We start from the raw sequence: 26,456 nt of genomic DNA on the forward strand, positions 1-26,456 counted from the left end.
ACTTTGGTCAACTCTGTTTGTTTTTAAAGTGCTTAACAAATAAAGTTGGATTGGATTGGATCATCAGTCACTACTACTGTTGTTGCTGTGTAGCTGGGAACTGTTGGGTCTCTGTAAATAATGTTATAAAGAGTTCGGTCTAGACCTGCTCTATTTGAAAAGTGTCCTGAGATAACTTGTGTTACGAATTGGCGCTATACAAATAAAATTGAATTGAATTGAATTGAATTCTTAGTCAGGGGTTGTCAGTTTACTAAATGTTAGAAAAGATGTCCTTTGAGGAAAAAGGTTGGGAAGCACTGGTCTAGATCACTCACTGTCCCTCAGGTTGTGGAAAGTTAATACAAATTGGGCAGCAAGATAGGACCTGTCTCCTACTGAGATTATTTTATTTAATTATTATTTTATTGAGAGTTCATTTAGATAGTTGAAATCAGGGATGTTCCTTATTAATGTAAGGAAAAAAACATCCCTTTAAAAGGCAGAAACCTCAGACAGACAGACAAAAGTGCACAGCAACAACAATAGCAACAAATATACTAGTAGAAATAATACTAATATTTATAATATATATAATTTAGTATTTTGCCTGATGCAGATATTCTGAGACTTAAAGCTGCTGCCAGAGCCTATAGGCTTATGTTTACATTGTATAGCCAAAGCTCAGTGTTATATTTTATTAATTTCTACATTTTATATTTAATAGAATTTCTAACTTATTTTAATGTTAAAATTCTGTTCTGTATAGGTCTCCTTTTTCTTAGACAGACTGATGGAGCAAACCATTTTAAAGGAGGGCAGATTCTAGTGGGAGCAGTGGGGTGTCAGGTGTGACTGTGGCAGGGGCTTACATGACTTACGGGTCAGGTAGGAGGGCCCCTTAGCAGAAATTTGCTTTGGACCGGCTCTGTTGTGAAAACCTAATCCCACACAAAGTGAACAGGGGTTCTTTTGATTCAGTAGGTTCATTACAATGACTTCACACTGGACTGACAAGGTGACAAGTATTTAATTGTAAATCGACAGTGTTAACATGTGTATCATTTATACTATAAAAAAACAAAGACAATAATCAAACTGTTAGTACGCTGAGTATAAGACACATGGGTGGGAGGTTAACACATAGGGTCAGGAAGTTAAGAGGACAGTAACACTGAATATCTGACATGCTGTATTTGATCAAAGTGGAATGCAACTGCAAAGGGTTTGGTGTCACTAGTGACGACAGGTGGCTTTCAGAGGGAAAGTGACATTTTCGATACCAGGTAGTTGAGCTTTGAGTTGAGTTATGAAGAAAAAAATTAAGCAACGTAAAAAGGTGAGACCAATGCTGAGCCTGATCATGCTTGAGTGTTGCCATTTCCCGAGTACTATTCTTAAACACTGCTCATGCATATTTATATAGAGCATCACTCTGAAATATGTTGAGTCAAAGCTGCAGTAGGTAATTTTTATAAAACAACTTTGTCGTATTTGCTGAAAATTTCACTTTATCCAGACAGTAGTTCATGAGACAGATCATCAGATTATCTCTCTCATGTTCTACAGTCTTTTATATATTTTTTTAATATATTTTATATTTTATAAAAGTTATCTACTGCAGCTTTAGGTAACAGAAAGGTTCTCTAGGTTCTCTAAAAATATATTTAAATCTTCATTTATCTACTGAAAGACAGCTGAGCAGGCTTTGCCATCTTAACCATAACAATAATTTTCACAAGCCATCATGTAAAGTTCAAACTGTACAGTGGTAATCTTGACATACTAGTTGCATTTTTGCTGACGAAAATTTTACGTGACACAGTAGGAAAAAGTACAGGTGTAGATAATCACATGAATGATGGCTGAATTCCATTTAGCTCCTTCAGTTTCAGGGTGCAACCTGGCTCACGTCACACTGTCGTGGCTCACTGGGACTCTTGAACAGGTCGCCATGGTTACTTTTCCTGCTATGTAAAAAAAAAAAGTCTAATTATTGTGTCAATAATGCACCATTGTTGCTCCACAAGCCATTTCTATATTAATAACGTTGTTACAAAAGGTAGGGTGGAGCTAGCTAGTTCCAACACCAATAGCAACACACAACTAGTGACACTAAAAATGTAACAGGCCATGCTTACACTAATGTTGATGAATCTGAAAATATATCTTTTATCCATCTGGGCTTTTTCCTCCACACTAAACCAGCCATTTACGACCCATTGAGAGTCGTGTAGACAACTACACCCAGGCGCACCATGCACATTACAGCACTTCACAGTGCACTGCTACATTCACAGTTGGGTGTGGTCACAACTTACCACGCCTGGCCTGTTTAGAGATGCAACAGACGTGAACCTATGAACCACTTTAAGCTGCAGTAGGTAACTTTTATAAAACTACTTTGTTGTAATTTTTGCTGAAACTTTTACTATATCCTGACGGTAGTACACATGACATATAATCTGTGAAAAAATCAGGTTCCTCTGCCTCCTCCTAGTGCTCCTAATGGTATGGCCTGAACGAAAACAACCAATCAGAGAAGAATAGAAAGACGCTTTGGGTTGGAGGCTTGAATATAGTTGATTGTTGAGTCACATTCCTAGGGTCCCAATGTGTCTGTATTTGACGCCCCGGGGAATGAGACCTATCTTTCTTGGCTCTGATTGGTTGTTTTCATTCAGGCCCAGTGGATTCTTGTAAATGCCATTATGAGCACTAGGAGGAGCCAGAGGAACCAGATTTTTTCACAGATTATCTGTCTCTATGCTGTACTACTGCCAGGTAATAGTCAAAGCTTCAGCAAATATGACAAAAAGTTATTTTTATAAAAGTTATCTACTGCAGCTTTAACTACGCCGTTTTTATGCTGTCCCTTTGTTTTAAATGAGCAATGAACGCAAAAAAGAGAAAGAGAGGTCGCATCTGGGGAAGTCAGATGCCTGTTCAAGGGGCTGCAGAGCTGGATAAAAGAATAATAAAAGTCACTAAAACTGAAAAATAATAAATGGAAAACACCACAAATCACATCATCATCAACTAACCTATTTAGAACCTGATTTGGCTGATGAAATTTGAAAAAGATCTTGCAAAGTCGGTGTCCACACCTTCAGCAATCCACGGAGTGAGTCTACGTTTCTGCTCATTTTATCCACTGGTGGAATACTGAGCAAGATTTTTTACTAGTTCACTAGTCCATTATGTGCTCAACTGTTGACATAATGACTAGGGTTGTTCTATGTGTGTCAACTGTTTGGGTGTAGTTACTCTTTAAAAGTGTCAGAGAATGAACAAATAAAGCATTTTTCTGTAGTTTTGGCACTTAAATGTGGACATAAACAGCATCTTCAATTTTATACATGGAATCTGGACATGGAAATGTGAAGGAAAAGGGCAGGCAAATGTGGACACCTGGAGGGGTAAACGAAGGATACAATACAGCATGTCCTCCAGAATCCTACAGTCTAATCATTTAGTTTATATTCCCTACAGTCAGTTATAGCTCAGCTCAGAAGTATAAAAGGCAGCCATCTTTTTATAAAGCAACCAAACCTACACATCGTCCACCTCTCCATAACGTGTTGTCTGACCTGACAACAGTACTGTTAAAAACAGATATGGTCAAAATGAACAGGGCAGCTTGGCGCAGCAAGAGTTTTTGTTAGAGGGGTTAATTTACCTGATTTACATGCTGTGACTATTTTGGTTGCTCTGTGTTCTTAAATTAATTCAAAGCAATGTCTTTAGATTCACATCTAAACACATTTACCCTAAGCAAGAATGATTGCTAAATGTTTACGGACAGCCTTTTCCCACATATGATCTGCTTCTATAACACTGTTGTTAGGTGATACAGTGAGGTCTGGACTGTCCACATTTTTGTGTAGCATTTATATAGCAACATGCTTAGATACCATTGAGAGACTTTGTGCCACATTGTGCTACCTGCTGCTAGCCTGCCCTGTACACTGTCACCATCCTTCCAAAAAATATATATGAGCTCACAGTCAAAAATATATCCATATTTGATACATTTCTTATGTCTTAATGTAAAAACCCAGAATAGAATTTTTCATTTAAAAACAATCCACTAGATGGTCCCATAATGAAAAAAACGGAAAAACAATAAAAAAAAAAATTATTCTCCATCTCATTTTCAAATGTGTGTGTGGTGGGAGTGAAATACCCCCCCCATCTCTCATTCTGACTGGACGAGGAACGTCGGTGTTCGTCTGGCAGGTGCAGGAAGGAGGAGGAGGCTGATGGAGAGATCAGAGGTGGCTCTCTGATTCCCATTTGTCGGCAGTTCCGTTCTCCAGCAGCCAGGTGGACAGGCCCAGTTCACTGAAGTCCATGTTGCTCTCGTTGAGCCGGCGTACGCGGTAGGTCTCGTAGTGGATGTTGTGTGTCACGTCTTTCAGGTCCTGAAGGTGAGACCTTTGCAAAAAAAGAAAAGATTTACAACTTGACGTTCATTTTGCTACTCTCTATCTGATACACTGGATTAAAACAACATGTAATTCATCAAACTCCCCATCATTCTATAAGAAGTGATACATTTTAAATTTATGACATGATGTCATGCCAATCCCTGAGAAATTTAATTAAACTTGATCTAGCAATCACAAGAAATAACTGATCCCCATACAGGACACTTTCCACACTTCAGCCGTGCCTTGAGATTCTGCCCATAAAAATAATAAATCAGCTCAATGGTATATAATGCAGAAAAATGCTTAATGCAGTAATATAATGTAAAATTATTGAACATGTTAAAGAATATTTAAGTTAATTATTTAATAAAGTTATTTGTTTAAGAAAGCATCCTTCTGAGTACCTTTACAGTCATATCAGTGCACAATCCACAAAGAAGAGGTCTATTTTCAAAGATTCACTATATTGGTGAATTTTTCCCTCTAAAAAGATGTACCCTCATATCCTACAAATACTGAGATATATCTATATCCTCATACCCTGTCTCTTTCATCATGAACCAAGTGTAGCACTGTTGCCAAACTTACCTGATGAGTAGATCTCTCAGGTTGGCAAACTCACAGTGCGCCACATTTTCAACTGTGAAAAGAGAAAAATATTTATTTTATGTTCAAAAACAGCCATTTACATAAAGTTAACTGATAATAAATAACAATAATAATAATAACAATAACAATAATAATAATAATAATAATAATAATAATAATAATAATAAAGCTTGTGTTGGACTAATCAGTTCTGCAGATACAGTGGAGACTTGTGTATCTGCCTAATTAAATATGCACATGACCCAATTTGGCAGCAATTCAAATGTTATCACAGCCAATGGGAATTATGATAATTCGCTGACAGGCATTCACCCAGGCGATGGACACCGCGCGAGAAAGAGGAGTTGAATTTTTTCTCCTTTACCCGGCGACCCTGAAAGTCAAAGCTGGGCCGGAATATCGTGTTTTCAACAACCCCAGAGAAGCAGAGGATTTCCTCAACTCCCGACCGATGACGACGCAGGAGAGGTCCCCGCCGGCACACCCGGGCCAACACCTCACAGGCGGCGGCGGCGGAGGACCCATAACAGCCCCTGATCGCTAATGGATGGATATAAGACTCGTCAACTCATAATCTTCCTGGAGTAAGTTAGTCTGTGGACTGATTAAGATTTCATTTTCTCCTTCATTCTTGGAGTCGCCACGGACTATCTTCACAGCTGGCACTCAGCCACTTTCCCTTTTTGACAGGGTGTATGCCACAACGGATTACGGTGGATGATCTTTTCTTTCTCCTCCACACTCAATTATTGTTTCTGACTTTAAGCGCCTGCTCGAGTTGTGGGTGTTATAATGAACACTGAAACAAGGTAACATGCACATAACACTTGACTGCCTTTTTTTTGGACCTTATATTAAAGTGACTGTTTAGTCTCAGGCCTGGGTATCTTCCTAGATGCAGGTTTAATCCCTTGTTATAATACAATCGCACCTGGGGATTTTGTGTTGTTTTCATTGACAGCCTGAGTTGCTCTATTTATTTTGTTTTGCTCATCACAATTCTAGATAATCCCCAGTCACTACGAGTTTCTGTTATTGTCATAAGGTGGTGTCTTCTGTCACGAAATAATTGTGCAATGTTATCTGCTTCGATCTACTTGAGTGTTGTACCGTTTCACTGCAATCATTTCCTGATAGACTTGATTCATCAATAGTTTATTACAAGATTAGAGGAGCATTTCCTCACCCTATGGGGCAGTTTTCAGTTATACTTCTGGTGCAGCTAATGCATATAATGGTAAGACAGCTGCCTTAGTCTCATACTTGAAATGACAGTTATACCATACTTTGTGTTGTATATCGCAGACATTTAAAATAGTTCAGTACATCCCTTTCTGCATGGTTTATGCATCTAGTTTTAAGTATTGAAGGGATGACTTCTTTGGATAGTTTTGCTTTGTAATTTTAATCTGGGGAGGGGGGAGGCTAGCGACTGCTGTCCTATTGCTGCCCAATTTCTGACTATGGTCACGGAGCCAAGTAATAGGGGAGGGTTACTTTCTTTTTGTATGGAGGGAGAGGGGCTTGACTGGATTAAGTTGTATACTTGTCTGTCTGGGTTCATTTTTTCAGATGGTCACAGGTGCTGTCTTCATGTCTCTGTCGGCATTAATTATAGAGGCCAACACCCTAAATTATGCCTGAAATTAATATTTTGAGCTGGAACGCAGGCGGTTTGAATAGCCCTCACAAAAGGATTAGCACTCTGGGTTTATTACGCAGGAGGAGAATTGATGTTGCTTTAGTACAGGAGACGCATCTCTTGGCTGCTGATATTAGACGCCTTGCGTTATCATGTCATAGCTTCCTCCACATCTGGTACAAAGACCAAGGGTGTGGCTATCGTAGCCAGACATAGCTTTAAAATTTAAATCCAAGACACATGGTCTGATACAGAGGGCAGGCTGACAATTGTTAAGACAGAAATTAGTAACAGGAAAATAGCCTTCATATCCGTGTATGCACCAAACTGTTTTGATTTGACAAATAGTATGCTGGAGCTGAGTGATTATTTGTTCATTGTGGGGAGAGACTTTAACCGGTTTGGAGGGCAGCTAATGACAGGACAGGCAAATCTGAGACAAGGGATCAGAAACTGGCGTCCGCAGCTTTACAGGCTTGGGCTAAAGCCTGGGGCTCACAGATTTGTGGCGTTAGACGAATCCATCAATCAGTGACTACTCCTTTTTCTCTGCTCGACACAAATCTTGTTCAAGAATCGACTACATATTTGCATCCCCTAAACTCTTTCAAAATATTCAAAATGTATCTCTGCTTCCCATAGCCCTCTCCGATCATAAAGGTGTGCTTTGCTCAGCGATGCTCAACAGCGCTTCCCCTCGCGCACCGAGAGGGCGCCTCAACACAACCCTGTTGAAACAGGAGGAATTTAGGACACAATTTACAGAAAAGCTTAGGGAATTCTTGGAGTTCAATGTTGGCTCGGTTAGGGATGGGGCCGATCCGATCCCGTATCGGTATCGGGACCGATACCAGCATAATTCACGTATCGGATTTTCCCGATCCAACCTGCGCAGATTTCCGATATCCATGAGCCATGTCTGCGCTTTAACATTTTTCCTGAACGGAGGTGCGGCTCAATGAGACACAGAGTTAAGAGACACGCCTCCGCTCAGGAAATCCATTCCTCAGTTTGCAGCCAGCTAGCTGGATAGCATTGAGCAGCATTGTGGCTAGCCAACATGTCCGCTGTGTGGAAATACTTTACACTGGAAACACCGCAGAGCAAGACAGCAAAATGCAATGTTTGCAAAGCCGTAATTCAGAGACGCGGAAGCTCCCTCGCGTCATACAACACTACGAATGCAATCAAACATTTAAAGAAAGCACCACACGAAACAGCACGAGGATTTTTTAGGCGAGCTGTCAGGAATCACTTCTGGAGTCATTCCAAAAACAAGGTAAACTCCAGGCAGACAACATGAAAGCTAAAGGGATTACCGAGTGTGTGTGTGTGTGTGTGTGTGTGTGCGTGCGTGCGTTAGATGTTTACAGTTATTGCAGATAATTGACATTTTAAAACCTTGATTTATTGATACTACAAGAGCCAGTGTACTTGATCTGTGCTGTTCAGATGCAGACTGTTTTATTGATAGTGTGTGTGTGTGAGATGTTTACACTTATTGCACTTTTCTTATATTTCAAGACTCAAATATTTGACATTTGGGGAATTTAATAAATATTGACATGACAATCAATTTGAAACCCTTACAGTTGCATATTTGTTTTCAGAATGGGATTTTTCCTTCTTTTTCTGACCTTATGCTTACCTCAAGTTGCCTTCTGGGACATACATGCATACATACGTACATATCATACTTGCCTGTTGAGGAGTTTATTCATATTATCTCATATAAAATCAACAATAATGATAATAATAATATTAAAGAAAACAGAGCTCTGGTATCGGAATAGTATCGGTATCGGCCGATATCCAAATTCAGGTATCGGGATCGGATCGGAAGTGAAAAAATGTGGATCGGTGCATCCCTAGGCTCGGTCGATGATCCTATAATACTTTGGGACTCAATTAAAGGTTTTATCAGGAGTAATGCCACACTGTTTGCCTCTAACCAGCGCAAGGCCCAGATTTCTAAGTTACATGAATTGGAATGCAAACTAGCAAAACTAGAATCTGTGTTGTCTGCCAATTTCTCGGAACAGATAGTCTCACAGCGTGAGGTGGTCAAAAAGGATATTAAAATCATCCTCTGACGTCAGAGTTTTTAATCCACAGGACCAGGCAACAGTATTGTTTTCATGGGTCAAGGCCCAGCCACCTGTTGGCGATGAAGATTAGGTCAAATGAGCAGTTCTCAGATATCTCACCAGTCAAATTACAGTCAGGAGCTGTCACCACTGACCCGACGCAGATCAACAACACTTTTCGTAGTTTTTACTCTGACCTGTACACATCAAACATATCTCTCGACAAAGACAAATGTGACAACTTTTTGGCTCGATTGAAGTTAACTCGTCTTGCAGTGGAGGAGGCGAATGATTTAGAAAAAACGATTTCTCTTAAAGAACTTAAAAAGGCTGTGCTCAGTATGCAAAGGGGCAAATCACCCGGGCTCGACGGCATACCACCAGAATTTTACGCAGCCTTCTGGGACCTCCTTGGCCTGTTGCTTCTCAGTATGATCCACTTTTCAATAGAGAAAGGTGCTTTATCTAGGCCCCTTAGTCTGTTGAACGCCGATGTTGAAATATATGCCAAGGCAATCTCCCGCCGCCTGCAACCTCATCTATCATCTAGTTCACTATGACCAGACCGGCTTTATGAAATCGCGTCTAGCCTCTGACAATGTCCGCCGACTGCTGCATGTAATTGATGCAGCAACAGACATCAAAACCCCGGCAGCTGTTTTATCCCTGGACCAAAAGGGTTTAAACCCTTTGGGTGTCTTTTTGTGGTCGGTTTGGGGGCAATGGGTTTTGGAGATGGCTTTATAAAAAAGATACAGTTGTTATATTCAAACCCCTCTGCAATGGTTCTTACAGGTAACATTTGTTCCACTCTGTTCCCAGTACCTAGATCATCTCGCCAAGGCTGCCCCTTGAGCCCGACGCTGTTTGCTCTGTCGCTTGAACCCTTCTCTGCAGATCCGGTTATCGTCGGTTATTAAACCCATAACCGTTATAACACACACCACCGGGCACTTACGCGACGACATTTAGTCTTTCTGGAGACCCGTTGCAGTCGCCCCCACCTTATCAATGTTGGATGAGTTTGCCTATCAGGATTCAATATCAATTGGTCAAAGTCAGCTTCGCCATGAATGAAGTGGTCAAGACCTCGCTTGCCTCCAATATTCCCTCAGTTACACATTTTAAATACCTGGGCATTAAATATTTTCCTCTCTACATCTTATTGTGAAGCAGAATTATACTGAGACACGAACAAAGTCTTGGGTGATTTAGAGATGGGCCAGCCGCCCAACCACCCAGGCACGTATTCTATTGTCAAAAAGAGCACGGAATAAATTTTGTCAGCTCCATGGTCCCCCTCTCTCCCCCTGCGGGATACTGGGGTAAGCTTCATGCGGCTGTTTCAAAATTCATATGGAATGGGAAGAGACCCCCCCCTGAGATCTGCCACTGTCCAGCGCAGGACACTAGATTTGGGGTATTAGCGGTGCCCAACTTTAAACTTTACCATTGGTCCATCACTCTTAGGCCCCTTGTCATATGGTTTGACTCTTAGACGGCAGTTTCTTGGCATACAATGGAAGAAAGAATGGTGCACCCGTGGTCTTTGGCAGACGTTTTATTTGCAAATATTTTCTGAGTCAATTACGTTGCGGCCCCATTGTGACCCATCTGATCCAGGTTTGGCGCTCAGTGGAAAGGATTTATGATATATCTTGCAGATGGCAACTGCAATCTCCAATTTTTAATAATAATGGTTTACTGATCGGGGGGAGACCTGTCACCTACTCTCAGTGGGAAAGGGAGGGATACAGTTTTTGGGTGATATTTTTGGCTTAGATGGTTTACGCTCCTTTCAAGACATTAAGAATAGCTTCAATCTGCCAGGTGCTTCCTTCTTCTTTTATTTACAGCTGAGAGCAGCTCTTAAAGCACACGGTGTACCTTGGCAGCACCCGCTGCCTACACATCCACTTCATGAGTTGATTGTTACTGAAAGAGCTGCGAGGGGAATGGTATCCACTCTATACTTATTCTTGCTTGAGGTCACCTACAAAACGCTCCCAGTAGATAGCTTATGGAGGGGTGATGTCCCCGGACTGGATCAGGATTTTGATTGGGACAAGGTGTGGGTCAATATCAAACTCGCCTCTCGAAATCCTGACCACCAGCAGATCCATTATAATTTCATACACAGGACCTACCTGACCCCTCGTAAGCTACATTTTATGAAAGTTATCAATGATCCCTCATGCACCCTGTGTACATTAAAAACTACTGGCATTTTCCTTCACATGGTGTGGGAGTGCCCCCCCGTTGCTTGATTTTGGCAGGGTGTGGCCGCTGAGCTGACGGCACTCATATCGGAGACAGTGCCTGTGACCATACCAGTGTTATTATTAAATGATCTTTCGGCACTGAATGTCAGAAAGGTGTAATGTTGGCAGGTTTAACAGCTGCTAAGAAAATGATCGCAGTATGCTGGAAGCCCCCTCACACTTTGACCATCAGACAATGGGTTTTAACTTTTCTTGATGTTACGTATATGGAGCTGTCGACAGCCCGTATAAATGGGGCCAAAGAGGCGAATGTGAATATGTGGCTCACTACGGCTGAAGCATTGAAGGGCTCACTCTGATCCTTGTGGTCCGTTGTGTATCTGATCTACTTCACTTGGCATCTTAAATCACTCAATCCCACTCCTTAGCAGATGTTTGCTGTGCATTATTTTTGTTAAGAGTGTTAAGAGGGCGAAGAAGAGTTTAAATTTTTCTGTTTTTCATGTTTTACAGGTGCTTGTAGCTAGTATGAACACAAGCTGTTATATAAATGGTAAATGAACCTGTACTTGTATAGCGCCTTTCTATGAGACAGTAAAATCGCTGAGATAAATTAAAATCTAAAAAATAAAAATTAAATGTGATATAAATCGTGTTTATGTGAATCAGTTTCACTTTTACAAAGAAAAGGAAATATGCATTGTTTGGCAAATCTCATTTTGTAAAAACAAATAGTGAGAAAATTGTATCATGAACCCAGTATCGTGACTTGTATCGAATCGTGAATTTAGTGTGTTGTTACCAGTGTTGGGCAGTGAAGCATTACTAGTAATAAAATCATAATGGTAATGGTAAATGGACTGTACTTATATAGCGCCTTTCTAGTCTTTCGACCACTCAATGCACTGTACACTAAATGCCACACTCACCCCATTCACACTTATCATTCATACACACCCATACACTGATGCACAGCATCGGGAGAAATTGGGGTGTCTTGCACCGGTCAGTTTTTAAACAATGGAGGTCTATGGCACAGAAATTCATTACTATAAAAGGCTGTGGATACGTTCACTGATTGTTGGTTAGTAATTTCTAACACTTGCCCTTTCACTCTCCACTCTACATGCCTGGCATTTTGTCTTTTAGATTCTCTGGTTGAAGATAAGATTATATCTGGACCATCAACATGAATTAATTAACTAAAATTTGGTTGACAATGTGTATACCTAATTATTTAACATGTTAAAGAATAATTAACTCAAACATTCTAGAAGTTACTAACCAACATGCAGCGAGAGGAGCCAGGGATCAAACCACCAACCTTCCGATTAGGGGATGACCCACTCTACCTCTGAGCCACAGCTGCCCCAATAATCAGGTACAATATTACTTTTGTTGTCCCCCCACTGATTTGAAATCCAACAATCCAATCACACCCATTGAATAATTTTTGGAATCATGGAGGAAACTAGTTTGGAAGATGGAACAGTAAGATTCAGTGGCTAGAAATATTCCTACCAGATTCTTGCCAATACAATACCCTGCTGCTGCAGGTACAGATGTCATATCTGCTACTTACACAAGGATGATTCTCATCCCTGTCGGTGTATGAAACTGGATGCCTGACCAAAGTAAGGTGTGGGTGTCGTCTTGTGAGAAATGGTAGTTTAGAACACATGAAGATTTGTACTAAAGAGTCAGAACCCTCTTGTGTGAAAAAAAGTTGATTCAGGTTGCATTGAAGCAGCTGCTATAGCTGTTGAAGCATTTGCTGCACCTACTCATCTGCTGTGCCAAAAGTGAGCTCACAATCTGCACACAGTGGGAACTCTAAGCAGTAAATAATAATAGCAGGTGTGAATAAGGTTACACTGATGCCTTACCTTCAATGATTCCCCACTTTGTTTTACGGCCCAGCACCTTGTTTCCATTCACCTGGTGCTCCTTGTCGGTTCCTACCACAGCAAAGGGAATGCTTTCCTGCACAGGCAATATGAGCATGTCTCAGTCAGGATGATTCATTAATTCATTCAAACATATGAGATCTACAGTATCAGTGCACTGTCAACAACTTGCAGCCTGCAGACACTAATCTCTCATTTAACGTAATTTTAAACTGTTATAATTACAATATTTATTTAAAACCCCCAATCCAGCAGTAGTTTTTCATATTACACTCAGACATTAGCAAGAAAATTGTCAGGATTAGAATTTATTTATATTTTAAATATAACTAAATATTGTGCCTAGAGCAGCAACAGTAGAGTTTGCAACAGAAAAGTCACTATAAACTCAATAAAATCTCAATCGAAACAAATTTAAAAGTAAAGTCAGTGAAATAAATAATATTCCAGACATCAGTCAGTATCATTCCTTCCTCCTGTCCTCTCAGATTCATGGCAGTCTAATATAATAGACCAGTGTTTCTCAAACTTTTTAACCACTAGTGGCAAGTCTGAGAACCAGTGGTTTTGAATCTTGACTTTGGCACTATGCTTTTTTTCCCAATTCATTCATTTAAATTATCATCATATAAAAAAAGATTATTTTAAACATTTGTTTTTTGGGCTTTCATTTGTTGTCTGGCTGTCAACAACAAAGATGATAAAAAATGATGATGTTTAGAAACTGCTGTTTGTTCTAGTATTTGAATGTTGAAGGCCACTGAGATGACAATACCAGCAGTGGCCCTTAGCCAATTTAAGTTTGAGACCCCAGGTGTAAGGGTTCCTGAAATGAAAATAAAAAGTTGAGAACCTGGGCCATAAGATAATGGTGAACTGTTATTGGCCGTGTGGATGTAAACAAACAAACAAACAAAAAATATACTAATACTACTAAATGACATAAGAAACCCGGGAGTGACTGCACTTTGTCTCTGTTTCCTTTCTTGATGAAGTTTCACACATCTATATCACACATCTATATTTAGTATAATGAAGAGTGATCGAAGAACATGTGGACAAGACAACGTTACCCTGATCCTGTCGTTTAGAATGCGTTCCTCCGGATCCTCATCATACTCTTTTTGGGGGTAAACATGAATTCCATTGGCTGCTAGGTCTTGCCTTATCTGTTAAAGGGTCAAAGGTTAAACACAGGTCAAACAGGTCCGGTTAATTGGTTTACACTGAAGGCCCGATGCATGGTGTACTGAAAGAGGAACACAAGAGACCGGATTTTGCACATCATCTGGAGGAAAATAAAGTGACGTGAAGAAAAGAGGCTTAAGTTGCGGGTGTGTATGTGTGGTTCATCACCCTCTCTTTGAACTCCTGTCTTTCCTCAATGGTGAGCGTGTCGGCTTTGGCGATGATGGGCACGATGCTCACTATCTTCCCCAACCTCTTCAGGAACTCAACATCAATGGGGCGTAACCTGGAAACAAACGCAGATTTCCGGTCAGTTTTGACAACAATGGAGGTCTATGGCTCAAAGGAAGAGCGGGTTGTCCACTAACCACCAACAGGTTCATGTGTCCAATAGATTTTCCCCACTCAGCGACACACCCGCTGAGGAAACAACTCTGGTTATTGGTAGCTCAAGGTTAGGAACGTGAAGTTAGCGAAGCCAGCGGCCACAGTTAAATGTATCCCTGGGGCCAGAGCGGGCGACATTGAATCCTATTTAAAACTGCTGGCTAAAGCTAAACGTAAATATAGTAAGATAGTTATTCACGTCGGCGGTAATGACACCCGATAACGCCAATCGGAGGTCAAAAAAAAAAGTGGAGTCGGTGTGTAATTATGCAAAAACAATGTCAGACTCCATAGTTTTCTGTGGACCCCTGCCCAATCTGACCAGTGATGACATGTATAGCCGCATGACGCCATTCCACCGCTGGCTGTCGAGGTGGTGTCCAGAAAACAGTGTGGGCTTCATAGATAACTGGCAGCCTTTTTTGGGAAAACCTGGTTTGATTAGGAGAGACGGCATCCATCCCACTTTGGACGGAGCGGTTCTCTTATTCAGGAATATGACAACGTTTATTTCTAAAACCTGACAAGAGTTGGGACCAGGAAGCAGAGCTGCTGTCTTACACACTTCTCACCCACCCAAAACCCCATAGAGACTCTGTTTGTCCCCCGACCAAAAATAATAAAAATTAAAGAAGAAAAAGAATAAAAGAATGAAATGTGGACTGTTAAATATCAGGTCTCTGTTGTTCAAAGCTGTTCTAGTGAATGAATTAATATCAGATTATGATATTGATTTACTTTGTCTTACTGAGACCTCGTTGTCCCACGAGGAGTATGTTAGCCTAAATGAATCCACCCCCCAGTCATATTGATACTCACATTCCTCGAGGCACCGGCCGAGGAGGTGGAGTAGCAGCCATATATGATTCGAGCTATACAAGTACAGGTCCATCCATTCTTAGTCTTTCTCACCCAAACTGGAAAACACTGCAGCCAGTTCTGTTTGTTATAGTGTACCGAGCTATTGGACCGTACTCTGATTTTGTATCTGAATTCTCAGAGTTTTTATCAAGTTTAGTCCTTAAAACAGATAAAGTAATTATTGTAGGTGATTTTAATATTCATGTGGATGTTGACAATGACAGCCTTAGTAACGCATTTATATCATTAATAGACTTAATTGGCTTCTGTCAGAGTGTAAATAAACCCACTCATTGTTTTAATCACACCTCGTTCTATCATATGGCATTGATATTGAACATTTAATAGTCTTCCCACAAAATCCTTTCCTATCTGACCATTATTTAATAACTTTTGAATTTCTATTACTAGATTTTAAGCCATTAGGCAAAACTTCCTACAGCAGATGTCTATCTGACAGTGCTGTAGCTAAATTTAAGGAGGAGATTCCATCAATGTTTAATTCAATGACATGTCTGAATATAACAGTCCTATAACAACTTTAGTCCCTCCGAAATTGATAATCTTGTTAATAGTGCTGCATGCTCACTATGATTGACATCAGATTCTATCACCCCTATAAAGAGAATATTATTAAAACATAGTAGACTAGGACCGTGGTACAACCACCAAACCCGCCAATTAAAGCAAAAAGCAAGGAAATCTGAAAGGCAATGGCGCTCTTCGAAATTATTAGAATATCGCTCAATTTGGCAAGATAATCTTAAAACCTATAGAAAGGCCCTCCGAAATGCCAGAGGAGCCTATTACTCAGCACTAATAAAAAAAAAAAAAAACACCCCTCCCCCTGGCGGGGGGGAGAGAGGGGCCCAGCTCTATCGAGCCACAAACCCCATAACCTTAAATAGCAATGATTTCATGAGCTTCTTTTATGATAAAATTATTACTATTAGAGAGAAAATGAATCACCAAATGCCCTATACATCTAACACTGGCTCTCCAAGTTCAGGAACTTTAACTAATGTAAACTCAGATATATATTTAGAATGTTTTTCTGCTATCAATCTTCATCAGTTAACTTCAATAATTTCTTCAACAAAGCCATCAACCTATCTATTAGACCTGATCCCAACTAGGCTGCTTAAAGAAGTCGTACCCTTAATTGGCACTTCTTTACTAGATATGATTAATCTTTCTTTATTATCAGGATATGAACCACAGTCCTTTAAAGTAGCTGTAATTATTGTATTGTATTACTTTATTAATCCCACAACGGGGAAATTCCCTTGTTACAGCAACATTTTACGTGAAATAAATACAGATATAAAAAAAATAAACTATGGTAAAGTGATAAAGCTATGGTGTAGTGCTAATTTGAAAAACACAAACTACAACATTGATCAGGTGTTGTAGAGTCTGACAGCGGCAGGGATGAAAGACCTGCGGAACCTCTCCTTCTTACAGCGTGAGTGTAACAGTCTGCTGCTGAAGGAGCTACTCAGGGACCCAACAGGGTCATGTAGGGGGTGAGAGGTGTTGTCCATGATGGATGTCAGCTTAACTAACATCCTCCTCTCACCCACTTCCTCTATGGAGTCCAGAGGACAGTCCAGGACAGAGCTCGCTCTCCTGATCAGTTTATTGAATCTCTTCCTGTCCCTGTCCATACTGCCCCCTCTCTAGCAGACCACAGAATAGAAGATGGCTGAAGCCACCACAGAGTCATAAAAAGTCTTGAGGAGAGCCCTGCTTACTCCGAAGGACCTCAGTCTCCTCAGCAGGTGGAGGCAAATCTGGCCCTTCTTGTAGAGAGCATGGGTGTTGTCAGTCCAGTCCAGTTTGTTATTGAGGTAACAATAAAAAGCTTGACCCAAGGGTTTTAGCCAACTATAGACCGATTTCTAACCTCTCCTTTCTCTCTAAGATTCTGGAGAAAGTAGTCACCAAACAGTTGTGTGACTTTGTACATAACAATAGCTTATTTAAGGATTTTCAGTCAGGATTGAGAGTTCATCAAAGCACAGAGACAGTTTAAAGTTAATAATGACCTTTTGATTGCTTCTGACAATGGACTTGTCTCTGTACTTGTATTATTAGATCTTAGTGCTGCATTTGACACCATTGACCATGATATTCTTTTACAGAGACTTGAGCATCAAATTGTCATTAATGGAACCACACTAAGCTGGTTTAGGTCATACTTATCAGATCGTTCTCAGTTTCTACACGTTAACGATGAATCTTCCATAAATACTGCCGTTAGTCATGGAGTTCCACAAGGTTCTGTACTTGAACCAATACTATTTACTTTATATATGCTTCCTTTAGGCAACATTATTAGGAATCACTCCATTAACTTTCATTGCTATGCAGATGATACGCAGTTATATTTATTGATCATGCCCGATGAAATTAATCAATTATCTAAATTACAAACATGTCTTAAGGACATAAAATCCTGGATGAGCTGCAATTTTCTGATGTTACACACGAAATTCTTGTACTTGGCCCCAAAAACCTCGGAGACTCACTGTCTAAAGATATAGTTACTCTAGATGGCATTACCTTGGCCTCTAGCACCACTGTCAGGAATCTTGGAGTTATCTTCGATCAGGACATGTCATTTAATTCCCACATAAAGCAAACCTCTAGGACTGCCTTCTTTCATTTACATAATATTACAAAAATTAGACACATCATGTCACAGACGGATGCAGGAAAACTAATCCATGCATTTGTTACTTCTAGGCTGGATTACTGCAACTCCTTATTATCAGGTTGCCCCAATAAGTCCATTAAGACACTCCAATTAATTCAGAACGCTGCAGCACGAGTACTGACAGGAACTAGGAAAAGAGACACATCTCTCCTGTTCTAGCTTCTCTGCACTGGCTCCCAGTAAAATTTTTAATAGAATTTAAAATCCTCTTCCTCACCTACAAAGCTCTTCATGGTCAGGCCCCTTCATATCTTAAAGAGCTCATAGCACCCTATTACCACTCTAGAACACTGTGTTCTCTGAATGCAGGGCTACTTGTGGTTCCTATAGTCTCAAAAAGTAGAACAGGAGCCAGAGCCTTCAGTTACCAAGCTTCCAGTTTTGGTTCGGGAGGCAGACACCTTCTCCACATTTAAGAGTAGGCTTAAGACATTCCTCTTTGATAAAGCTTATAGTTAGGGCTGGCTCAGGTGAGTCCTGAACCATCCCTTAGTTATGCTGCTATAGGCCTAGACTATCGGGGGATTTCCCATGATGCACTGAGCTCCTCTCTTCCTCTCTCTCGCTTTCTGCACTCATTCATGTCCCATTAATGCATGTTACTAACTTCACTTCTTCCCCGGAGTTCTTGTGCTTTCTCGTCTCGCAGGTTCTCATGGATCCTGGTGGAGCCTCCTGCCATGGTCCTGCTTGACTGCCATTGCTAATATCATTGATATGATTGTTATCATTATTATTAATATTATTATTACTACAGTTACTATTATTACTATTGTCACTGCTCATTGTCCCCCATCGTTGTTGTCATCGTCGTCATCATCTTCTTCATGTCATCATCGTTGTTCTGTACATCCCTCCCTCTGCAAACCCAACATCTGTCTGCAGCACCATACACACCACCATCTCCAAACTACAGACTCAACACCCCAGTGCCCTCATCATCATGTCGGGAGACTTTAATCACGTCACCTTGGATAGAGTTCTGCCGACTTTCAAACAGTACGTGAGCTGTCCTACCAGAGAGGAGAGGACCCTGGACCTGATATATGCTAACATTAAGGATGCATACATCTCCTCTTCTCTCCCCCCTCTGGGCAGGTCAGATCACAACCTGGTTCACCTCAAACCCTGCTATGTGCCTCTGTTGAAGAGGAAACCTATGACCACACGGACTGTGAGGAGGTGGTCGGAGGAGGCTTATGAGGCACTGCAGGGCTGCTTTGAAGTGACTGACTGGCCTGCACTCTGTGAGCCCCACGGAGAGGACATTGATGGGTTCACAGAGTGCAGGGGGTACTCAAACTTAAAATCAGGGAGGCTAAAGACAATTATAGGAGAAAGCTGGAGAATAAACTCCAGTGAAACAACATGAGGGATGTGTGGAGTGGCATGAGAACCATCACTGGGCTCCAGAAGACTGGTGGCATGGGGTTGGAGGGCCGTGTGGACCAGGCCAATGAACTGAACCTATTTTTCAATAGGTTTGATACTGCGGCCCCTCCCCCACAAGACTGCTGCTGGCTGCCCAACAACAACTGCCACTCTACCTCCCCCTACTCCTCCTCCTTACAGACCATTGTATGCCCCTCACCACCTCAATTCACACCCACCTACTCCACCCCTTCCCCCTGCTCTACATCATGTCCTCCACAACCTGAGAACCTCACCCCTCCCCCATCTGTCACCTCTACAGTGTCCTTCACGCCTGACCTGGTGAGAAGACAGCTGACGAGACTCCACTCCGGCAAACCTGCAGGCCCTTAGTGTATTTCCCAGGGTGCTTAAAGCCTGTGCCCCCCAGCTGTGTGGAGTACTCAGTCAAGTCTTCAGCCTAAGCCTGCACCTCCAGAGGGTCCCTGTGCTGTGGAAGACGTGCTGCCTCGTTCCTGTGCCAAAGACGCTGCGTCCCAGCGGCCCTCAGGACTACAGACTCTGATGTCCCACATCATGAAGACCCTGGAGAGGCTTGTCCTGGAGCAGCTAAGGTCTATGGTCAGGCCCTTCACTGATCCACTACAGTTCGCCTACCAGCCCCGCCTGGGAGTTGAGGACGGCATCTTCTACCTGATGAACAGAGTCTACACTCATCTGGACAAGCCGGCGAGCACTGTGAGAGTCATGTTCTTTGACTTCTCCAGTGCTTTCAACACCATCTGTCCGGCTCTACTGGGTGAGAAGATGGCTGAGATGCAGGTGGAGGCCCCCATCATGTCCTGGATTGTTGATTACCTGATGGGCAGACCACAGTACGTACGCCTACAGAACTGTGTGTCTGACAGGGTGGTCAGCAACACTGGAGCCCCACAGGGGACTGTCCTCTCTCCCTTCCTGATGTCGTGGGGGAGGAGCTGGACACCCTGACGACCGTGGAAGAGAGGAGGATGCTGTCCAGGCTTCAGTCTATCTTGGACAATGTCTCACACCCACTCTACGACACACTGGCTCAGCAGAGGAGCACCTTCAGCCGAAGACTCCGCTCACCGAGACGCACCACAGACCGCCACAGGAAATCATTCCTGCCTGTGGTCATCAAACTCTATAACGCCTCCCTCAGAGAGTCAGACACCCCCTCTCTGTAATCTGACCTCAAACACGGACAACCATTTCTGCACAAAACTGTACATTTTACATTTTACCTTGTGTATATAGATATATTTATATATCTATATATATATGTTTCTTAATAATATTATATGTTGTATGTATATATGTTGTATGTAGATTTGGAGTTGTAACGAAAGTAATTTCTCCCTGGGATTATTAAAGTATTTCTGATTCTGATTCTGATATCAGTCACTACTATTAGTGTAGTGGTTGCTACTGTTGTTGCTGTGCACCTGTCTGTCTGTCTCTGTCTCTCTCTCTCTCTCTCTCTCTCTCTCACCCCAACTGGTCGAGGCAGACGACCACCCACCTAGAGCCGAAGGGTCTGTCTTAGGTTTCTGCCTCTTAAAAGGCAGTTTTTCCTTGCCCCCGTCGCCAAGTGCTTGCTCATGGTGGTACTGTTCGGTCTCTGTAAATAATGTTATAAGGCGTTCTGTAGATAACTTCTGTTACGAATTGGCGCTATACAAATAAAATTGAATTGAACTGAATTGAATTAAATTAATTGTTGGTTGTTGGTCCGACCTCCAGCTCCTCCCGCCACACATCGAAGTATCCTTGAGCAAGATACTGAACCCCAAATTGCTCCCAATTCTGTGCACCGTTGTGTGAATCTGTATTCAGTTCAATTCAATTCAATTTTATTTGTATAGCGATAACAGAAGTTATCTCAGGACACTTTTCAAATAGAGCAGGCCTAGACCGAACTCCTTATAACATTTACAGAGACCCAACAGTACCACCATGAGCAAGCACTTGGCGACGGGGGAAAGGAAAAACTGCCTGTTAAAAGGCAGAAACCTAGGACAGACCCTTCGGCTCTAGGTGGGTGGTCGTCTGCCTCGACCAGTTGGGGTGAGACAGAGACAGAGACAGAGACAGACAGACAGACAGACAGTTGCACAGCAACAACAGTAGCAACAACTACACTAATAGTAGTGACTGATGATGATGAACATGAAGAAGATGATGATGAACATGACAACAGCAACGATGGGGGACAATGAGCAGTGTATAGTAATAATAGTAACTGTAGTGATAATAATATTAATAATAATAATAACAATAATATCAGTGATATTAGCAATGGCAGTCAAGCAGGACCATGGTAGGAGACACCACCAGGATCCATGAGAACCTGCAAGACGAGAAAGCACAAGAACTCCGGGGAAGAAGTCAAGTTAGTAACATGCATTAATGGGACATGAATGAGTGCAGAAAGAGAGAGAGAGGAAGAATGTATGAATGCATTAGTTTCTGTTCGATGGGCTTTGCCATCACTGAGTGAATGTGTGTGAAAGGGTGAATGTGGCATGTAGTGTAAAAGCGCTTTGAGTGGTCGGAAGACTAGAAAGGCGCTATACAAGTACAGGTCCATTTACCATTTACCATGGCACAGAAATTCATTACTGCTGTGGATACGTTCACTGATTGTTGTTTAGTAATTTCTAACACTTGCCCTTTCACTCTCCACTCATGCCTGGCATTTTGTCTTTTAGATTCTCTTGTTGACGATAAGATTATATCTGTGACCATCCACATGAATTAATTAACTAGAATTTGGTTGACAATGTGTATACTAAATGATTTAACATATTAAAGAATAATTAACTCAAATATTCTATAATAAAAGGTATTTTTTAAGAAAGCAGCCTTCTGAGTACATTTACAAAGTGATATCAGTGCAAAATCTACATAGAAAAGGTCTATTTTCATTGCAGCAAAAAGGTGGAGGGTGGTGGTGCTGAGGCAGGCTGAATGAAGCCTGGTTACTGAAACCAGGCACCTGTGACGACACCCACCTGCCACTCAAAGCAAACCTTTATTATGCATAACTTTAAGTCTTAATATCATTTAAACAGGTGAGGTCTATAAAAATCCACCCCCATACAGTTGTCATGAATGGGGAAATTAGCTATAGAGACCAAAACTGTTTTTTGTACCAAACTGTAAACTTCTGTTGAGATTGACTCACTTCTGTTAGAGGAAGTACAGTTTTTGTTACTTCTGTGTTGGGTTCATTTGCAGCCACAGAGGTTGCCACTTGCTAATGTCACTTTGTCTGTCAACAATGTCTGTGTCAGTGTAACAGTTAGAAGTTATTCTTTCTGTTTGACTAAATTAAGATTTTGTGGCTTTAGTTTGGGTTTACTGCTCACCAACATCGCTGCCAGTCACTGCAGGCTAAAGCAGCAGATAATACGATAACAACAAGCAGGGCACAGCTTGTCAACCTTGTCTTGTGGGTGTTATTTCACTCATTTGACTCATTTACTACAGCTCACCAGTAAACAGTATTTATTCACACCAACTAGTGCAGTGATCTAACTATAATTCAACAGGTTTGACTGAAGGTTTGACTGAAGTGGAACAACGAGACAAGAAAGATAAATAACCCAGAGATGAATAGCTTTGTGTTAGTAGTGTGATGCTGAACAGCAGTGGAGGAGTACTGACCTGTGGCCAGTGGCAGGGAGGAAGTAGATGCAGCAGTGGACTCTGCTGTCAGGTATTCTCCTCTTGCGGTTGACATGCAGCTCTTCTCTCAGGTACTTCTCATACTGCTCGTTGACGTACTTCAGTATGGGCTCCCAGCTGGACAGGGGAGCAGCAGAGAACATTCCTGTCATTTCTCTACAGGATAAGGTGGGTACTGTTCTGTATTTTTCTTATTGTGAACAATTCCCAGACAAAAACCAACATTGACTTCCCTGCTCTGTCTGTGGACCAGAACCTATTCACTCCTACAGAAGACATAAATCTTTACAAATGGCTCAAAAGTATATAGTTCCATTTTAACAAAGGCTCCATCATTTCCTAAAACAGCTGGAAACTGTAGTTTGCTGTGGACTATTTTCACCATTTGTCCACATTTAAGACCCATTTGGTACAGTCTAGAGAGTATTTGTGGCAGCAGAACAGATACAGTATGTGGGACTGAGTCAGAATAAACTACTGTGTGTGTGTTTGTGGTGATAAAGGATGCAGTGATACACACACACAGTACTGGTTACGTTCACTGTTGGCTCTTTTCATAGAATTTGTTGTTGTTGAATAATATATATAGTAAAACACTGGCTCCAACTTTTAGTCTCTAATCCTGATCCTGGTAATTGTATTCATTTGTGATAGCCTATAGTCAGCCTGAATTGTGGGTTAATGTGAATCAAATGAAATTATTCACAAATCTAATCTAATATTTTTTCATTCCATGTGTATTTCATCAGGCTTGAGGAATACAAGATTCCGTGTAACTTACTTGTTACCTAACCAGGATACAAAAAATGGTAACTGTAATCCATTATAATTACAGAAAAAGCTGTCACAAACATTTCACACCATCATTGAGTATTTGACACCAAGTATACAATATGACAACTTTGTTGAGGCAACATTTCTGACTGCACTGACTAAATAACTAAAAAATAATTCTAAATTTGAAGATGTTTTTACAATATCTTTCTATACTGCCTTTTGAATATAGCTATTATAATGTGTGTTATGGGGGACTAGGTCATGTACAAATATTACATATCCCTCTCCCATCATCCCTCTGAGAGGCGAAAAGTTAATTTTGCACATAAAGAACCTGAGAGCTATATCTGTGCTGTCAAACTGATTGTGATTGCTTGGTGCAGTGTAACTATAAAGGTAATACATGTTTGGGTCTAATAAAGACTACATTTTCCATTAACCCTGTTGCTTCCTCGTTTGGACTAAAATAACTGAAATTAATTATTCCCAAATATAATTGTAGCCAATTCTGGAAAGCGCCATCTTCTTCTCTGCAACTCACCAGTTCTCATTGTTGATCTGGTCACCAAATCCTGGAGTGTCGATCACAGTCAGCTTCATCTTCACCCCCTTCTCTTCAATCACTAAACAGAATGGGACGGTAAAAAATACAAATATAAACAATATAAACAAAAATTTGATAACAAATATGACAGATAATAAGGACACAAACATCAGTGTTAGTTAACAACAGATTCCTAATTAAAGCAGTTGAATGCAAAATCATTAATTTTATTTCTAAAATCTCCCAATGTTATCAGGAAATCAGTATTTAAAGTACATTGTAGTTTATTCTAAAGCTGAAAATCTAAAAGCAGTCTTTCCAAATTAACCCAGCGAACATGAAGGGTAATCCAGTCCTCAGAGCAGGTTTGATAGGCTCATACCTTGACGGCTAATAGTGAAGTGATGTAAATTGGTAATTTGTTTAGGAGTGCTTTGCAGATAAACATTGATAACAGATAACAGTGTTAATCTCTTCTCACAGAGAGGGAGGGCCAGCAAACTTTTTCATAGAGAGTACAATGATGGGTGCTGTAGCAGTCACCAGTAATAAAGAGCAGAGTGATACAGCATCCAAGGGTGATAACAGCAGCATGTCTATATATTACATCACTTTAATCCAAGACAGAGTGCGGTAGAGTCAACAAATCTTTTCCTACTAAACATGGGAAAGCATAATGTATTTCCATAAAGAAAACCAAGTTTTGTATGCAGCTTTTTAACCAGATTCTAACAAAAAAACGTTTTTGTGATCACATTTTTATTTTATTTTAAAGAAAAAATACATATAGGTATATACACGTTACAAAAATAGCGCATAAAATATATATTCACATACATACCTATACATATGCATATATACAGACATATATGATTAAACAACTAAGATAAAATAATAAAAATAAAAATAAATAAACCCCAGATATAACCCACCCACCCCCTGGATCCAGAACTCCAAATCTCAGTTACATATTACACCTGAAACCCACGGAGGATAGTTAAAAGTGAATGCCAAGCCTCTATTGTTGACTCTTTTGCTCCGTGGACTCTAGCTTTCGACAACTCTAAATAAACAATATCCAAATATGTTAAAACCAAAGCTCGAAATAAGAGTGAACGTGGAGGTTTCCAACGTGTGGCAACTAGTTTTTTTTGCAGCCGTAAGTCCAGCCAACAATGCTCTTCTCTTATCCAGTGTCAAACCCAGCCTTGACAAATCATTCAAAATGAGTGTAGCAGGCGAACAGGGCAATCTAATTTTAAACAACCTCGAAAGGTTAAAGGCCACCATCTTTAAAAGTTCGGCCACTGGGGTACACTCCCAAAACGTGAAAATAACTGCCAATAACTTTGGAGGAACAGAAAGTACACGTAGGATCATTAATAACCTTCATCAAATGAAGCTTCCTAGGAGTTAAATATACCCTGTGTATATGATTATAATGTATTTGCTGATGATTAGGGTTTCTGGATGCTAAGCCCACAATGATCCACACTTTATCCCAGTCAAACTGACTACCTCACTGACAGACCACAGTATGTCAGACGTGGTAACGAGCAGCACTGGTACACCCCAAGGAACTGTACTGTCACCATTCCTGTTCACCCTCTACACCTCTGACTTCTGCTTCAACTCTGGAGAGTGCCACCTACAGAAGTTCTCTGATGACTCCTCCATTGTCTGCTGTATCTCAGATGATAGGGAGGAGGGGTACAGTGACCTGATTGAGAACTTCATTGGATGGACAGGAACCACCTACAGCTCAACACAGGAAAAACCAAAGAGCTGGTGGTGGACTTCTGGAGGAGCAAGAGGACCCCCTCCCCTGTTGAGATTAGGGGGGAGAAGGTAGAGATGGTGGACACCTACAAGTTCCTGGGGGTGACACTCAACAATAAACTGGACTGGACGGATCACACTGAGGCCCTCTACAGGAAAGGACAGAGCAGGCTGTTCTTTCTGAGGAGGCTCAGGTCATTCAACGTGTGCACTCGGCTACTACAGATGTTCAACCAGTCT

At 41.1% G+C, this 26,456-nt stretch overlaps 1 protein-coding gene across 3 annotated transcripts in view; it reads right to left on the bottom strand.

Annotated features, from left to right (window-relative positions):
* Window positions 1-990: 990 nt before the first annotated feature.
* Window positions 991-26,456, bottom strand: part of LOC127355735 (neuronal-specific septin-3) — a 104,447-nt gene continuing 78,981 nt past the window's right edge. For all 3 annotated transcript variants that reach the window (XM_051386839.1, XM_051386843.1, XM_051386844.1), the window contains 7 exons: window positions 24,435-24,516; window positions 23,096-23,233; window positions 14,236-14,353; window positions 13,953-14,048; window positions 12,859-12,955; window positions 5,001-5,052; window positions 991-4,416 (listed from right to left, as the gene is read on the bottom strand). In XM_051386839.1, coding sequence (XP_051242799.1) covers window positions 4,251-4,416; window positions 5,001-5,052; window positions 12,859-12,955; window positions 13,953-14,048; window positions 14,236-14,353; window positions 23,096-23,233; window positions 24,435-24,516 — 749 coding nt within the window. In that variant the 3' untranslated portion in view covers window positions 991-4,250. The remainder of the gene's footprint in view (window positions 4,417-5,000; window positions 5,053-12,858; window positions 12,956-13,952; window positions 14,049-14,235; window positions 14,354-23,095; window positions 23,234-24,434; window positions 24,517-26,456) is intronic.

The sequence above is a fragment of the Dicentrarchus labrax genome, unplaced genomic scaffold (assembly GCF_905237075.1).
Source record: "Dicentrarchus labrax unplaced genomic scaffold, dlabrax2021, whole genome shotgun sequence".
NCBI lineage: Eukaryota > Metazoa > Chordata > Actinopteri > Moronidae > Dicentrarchus > Dicentrarchus labrax.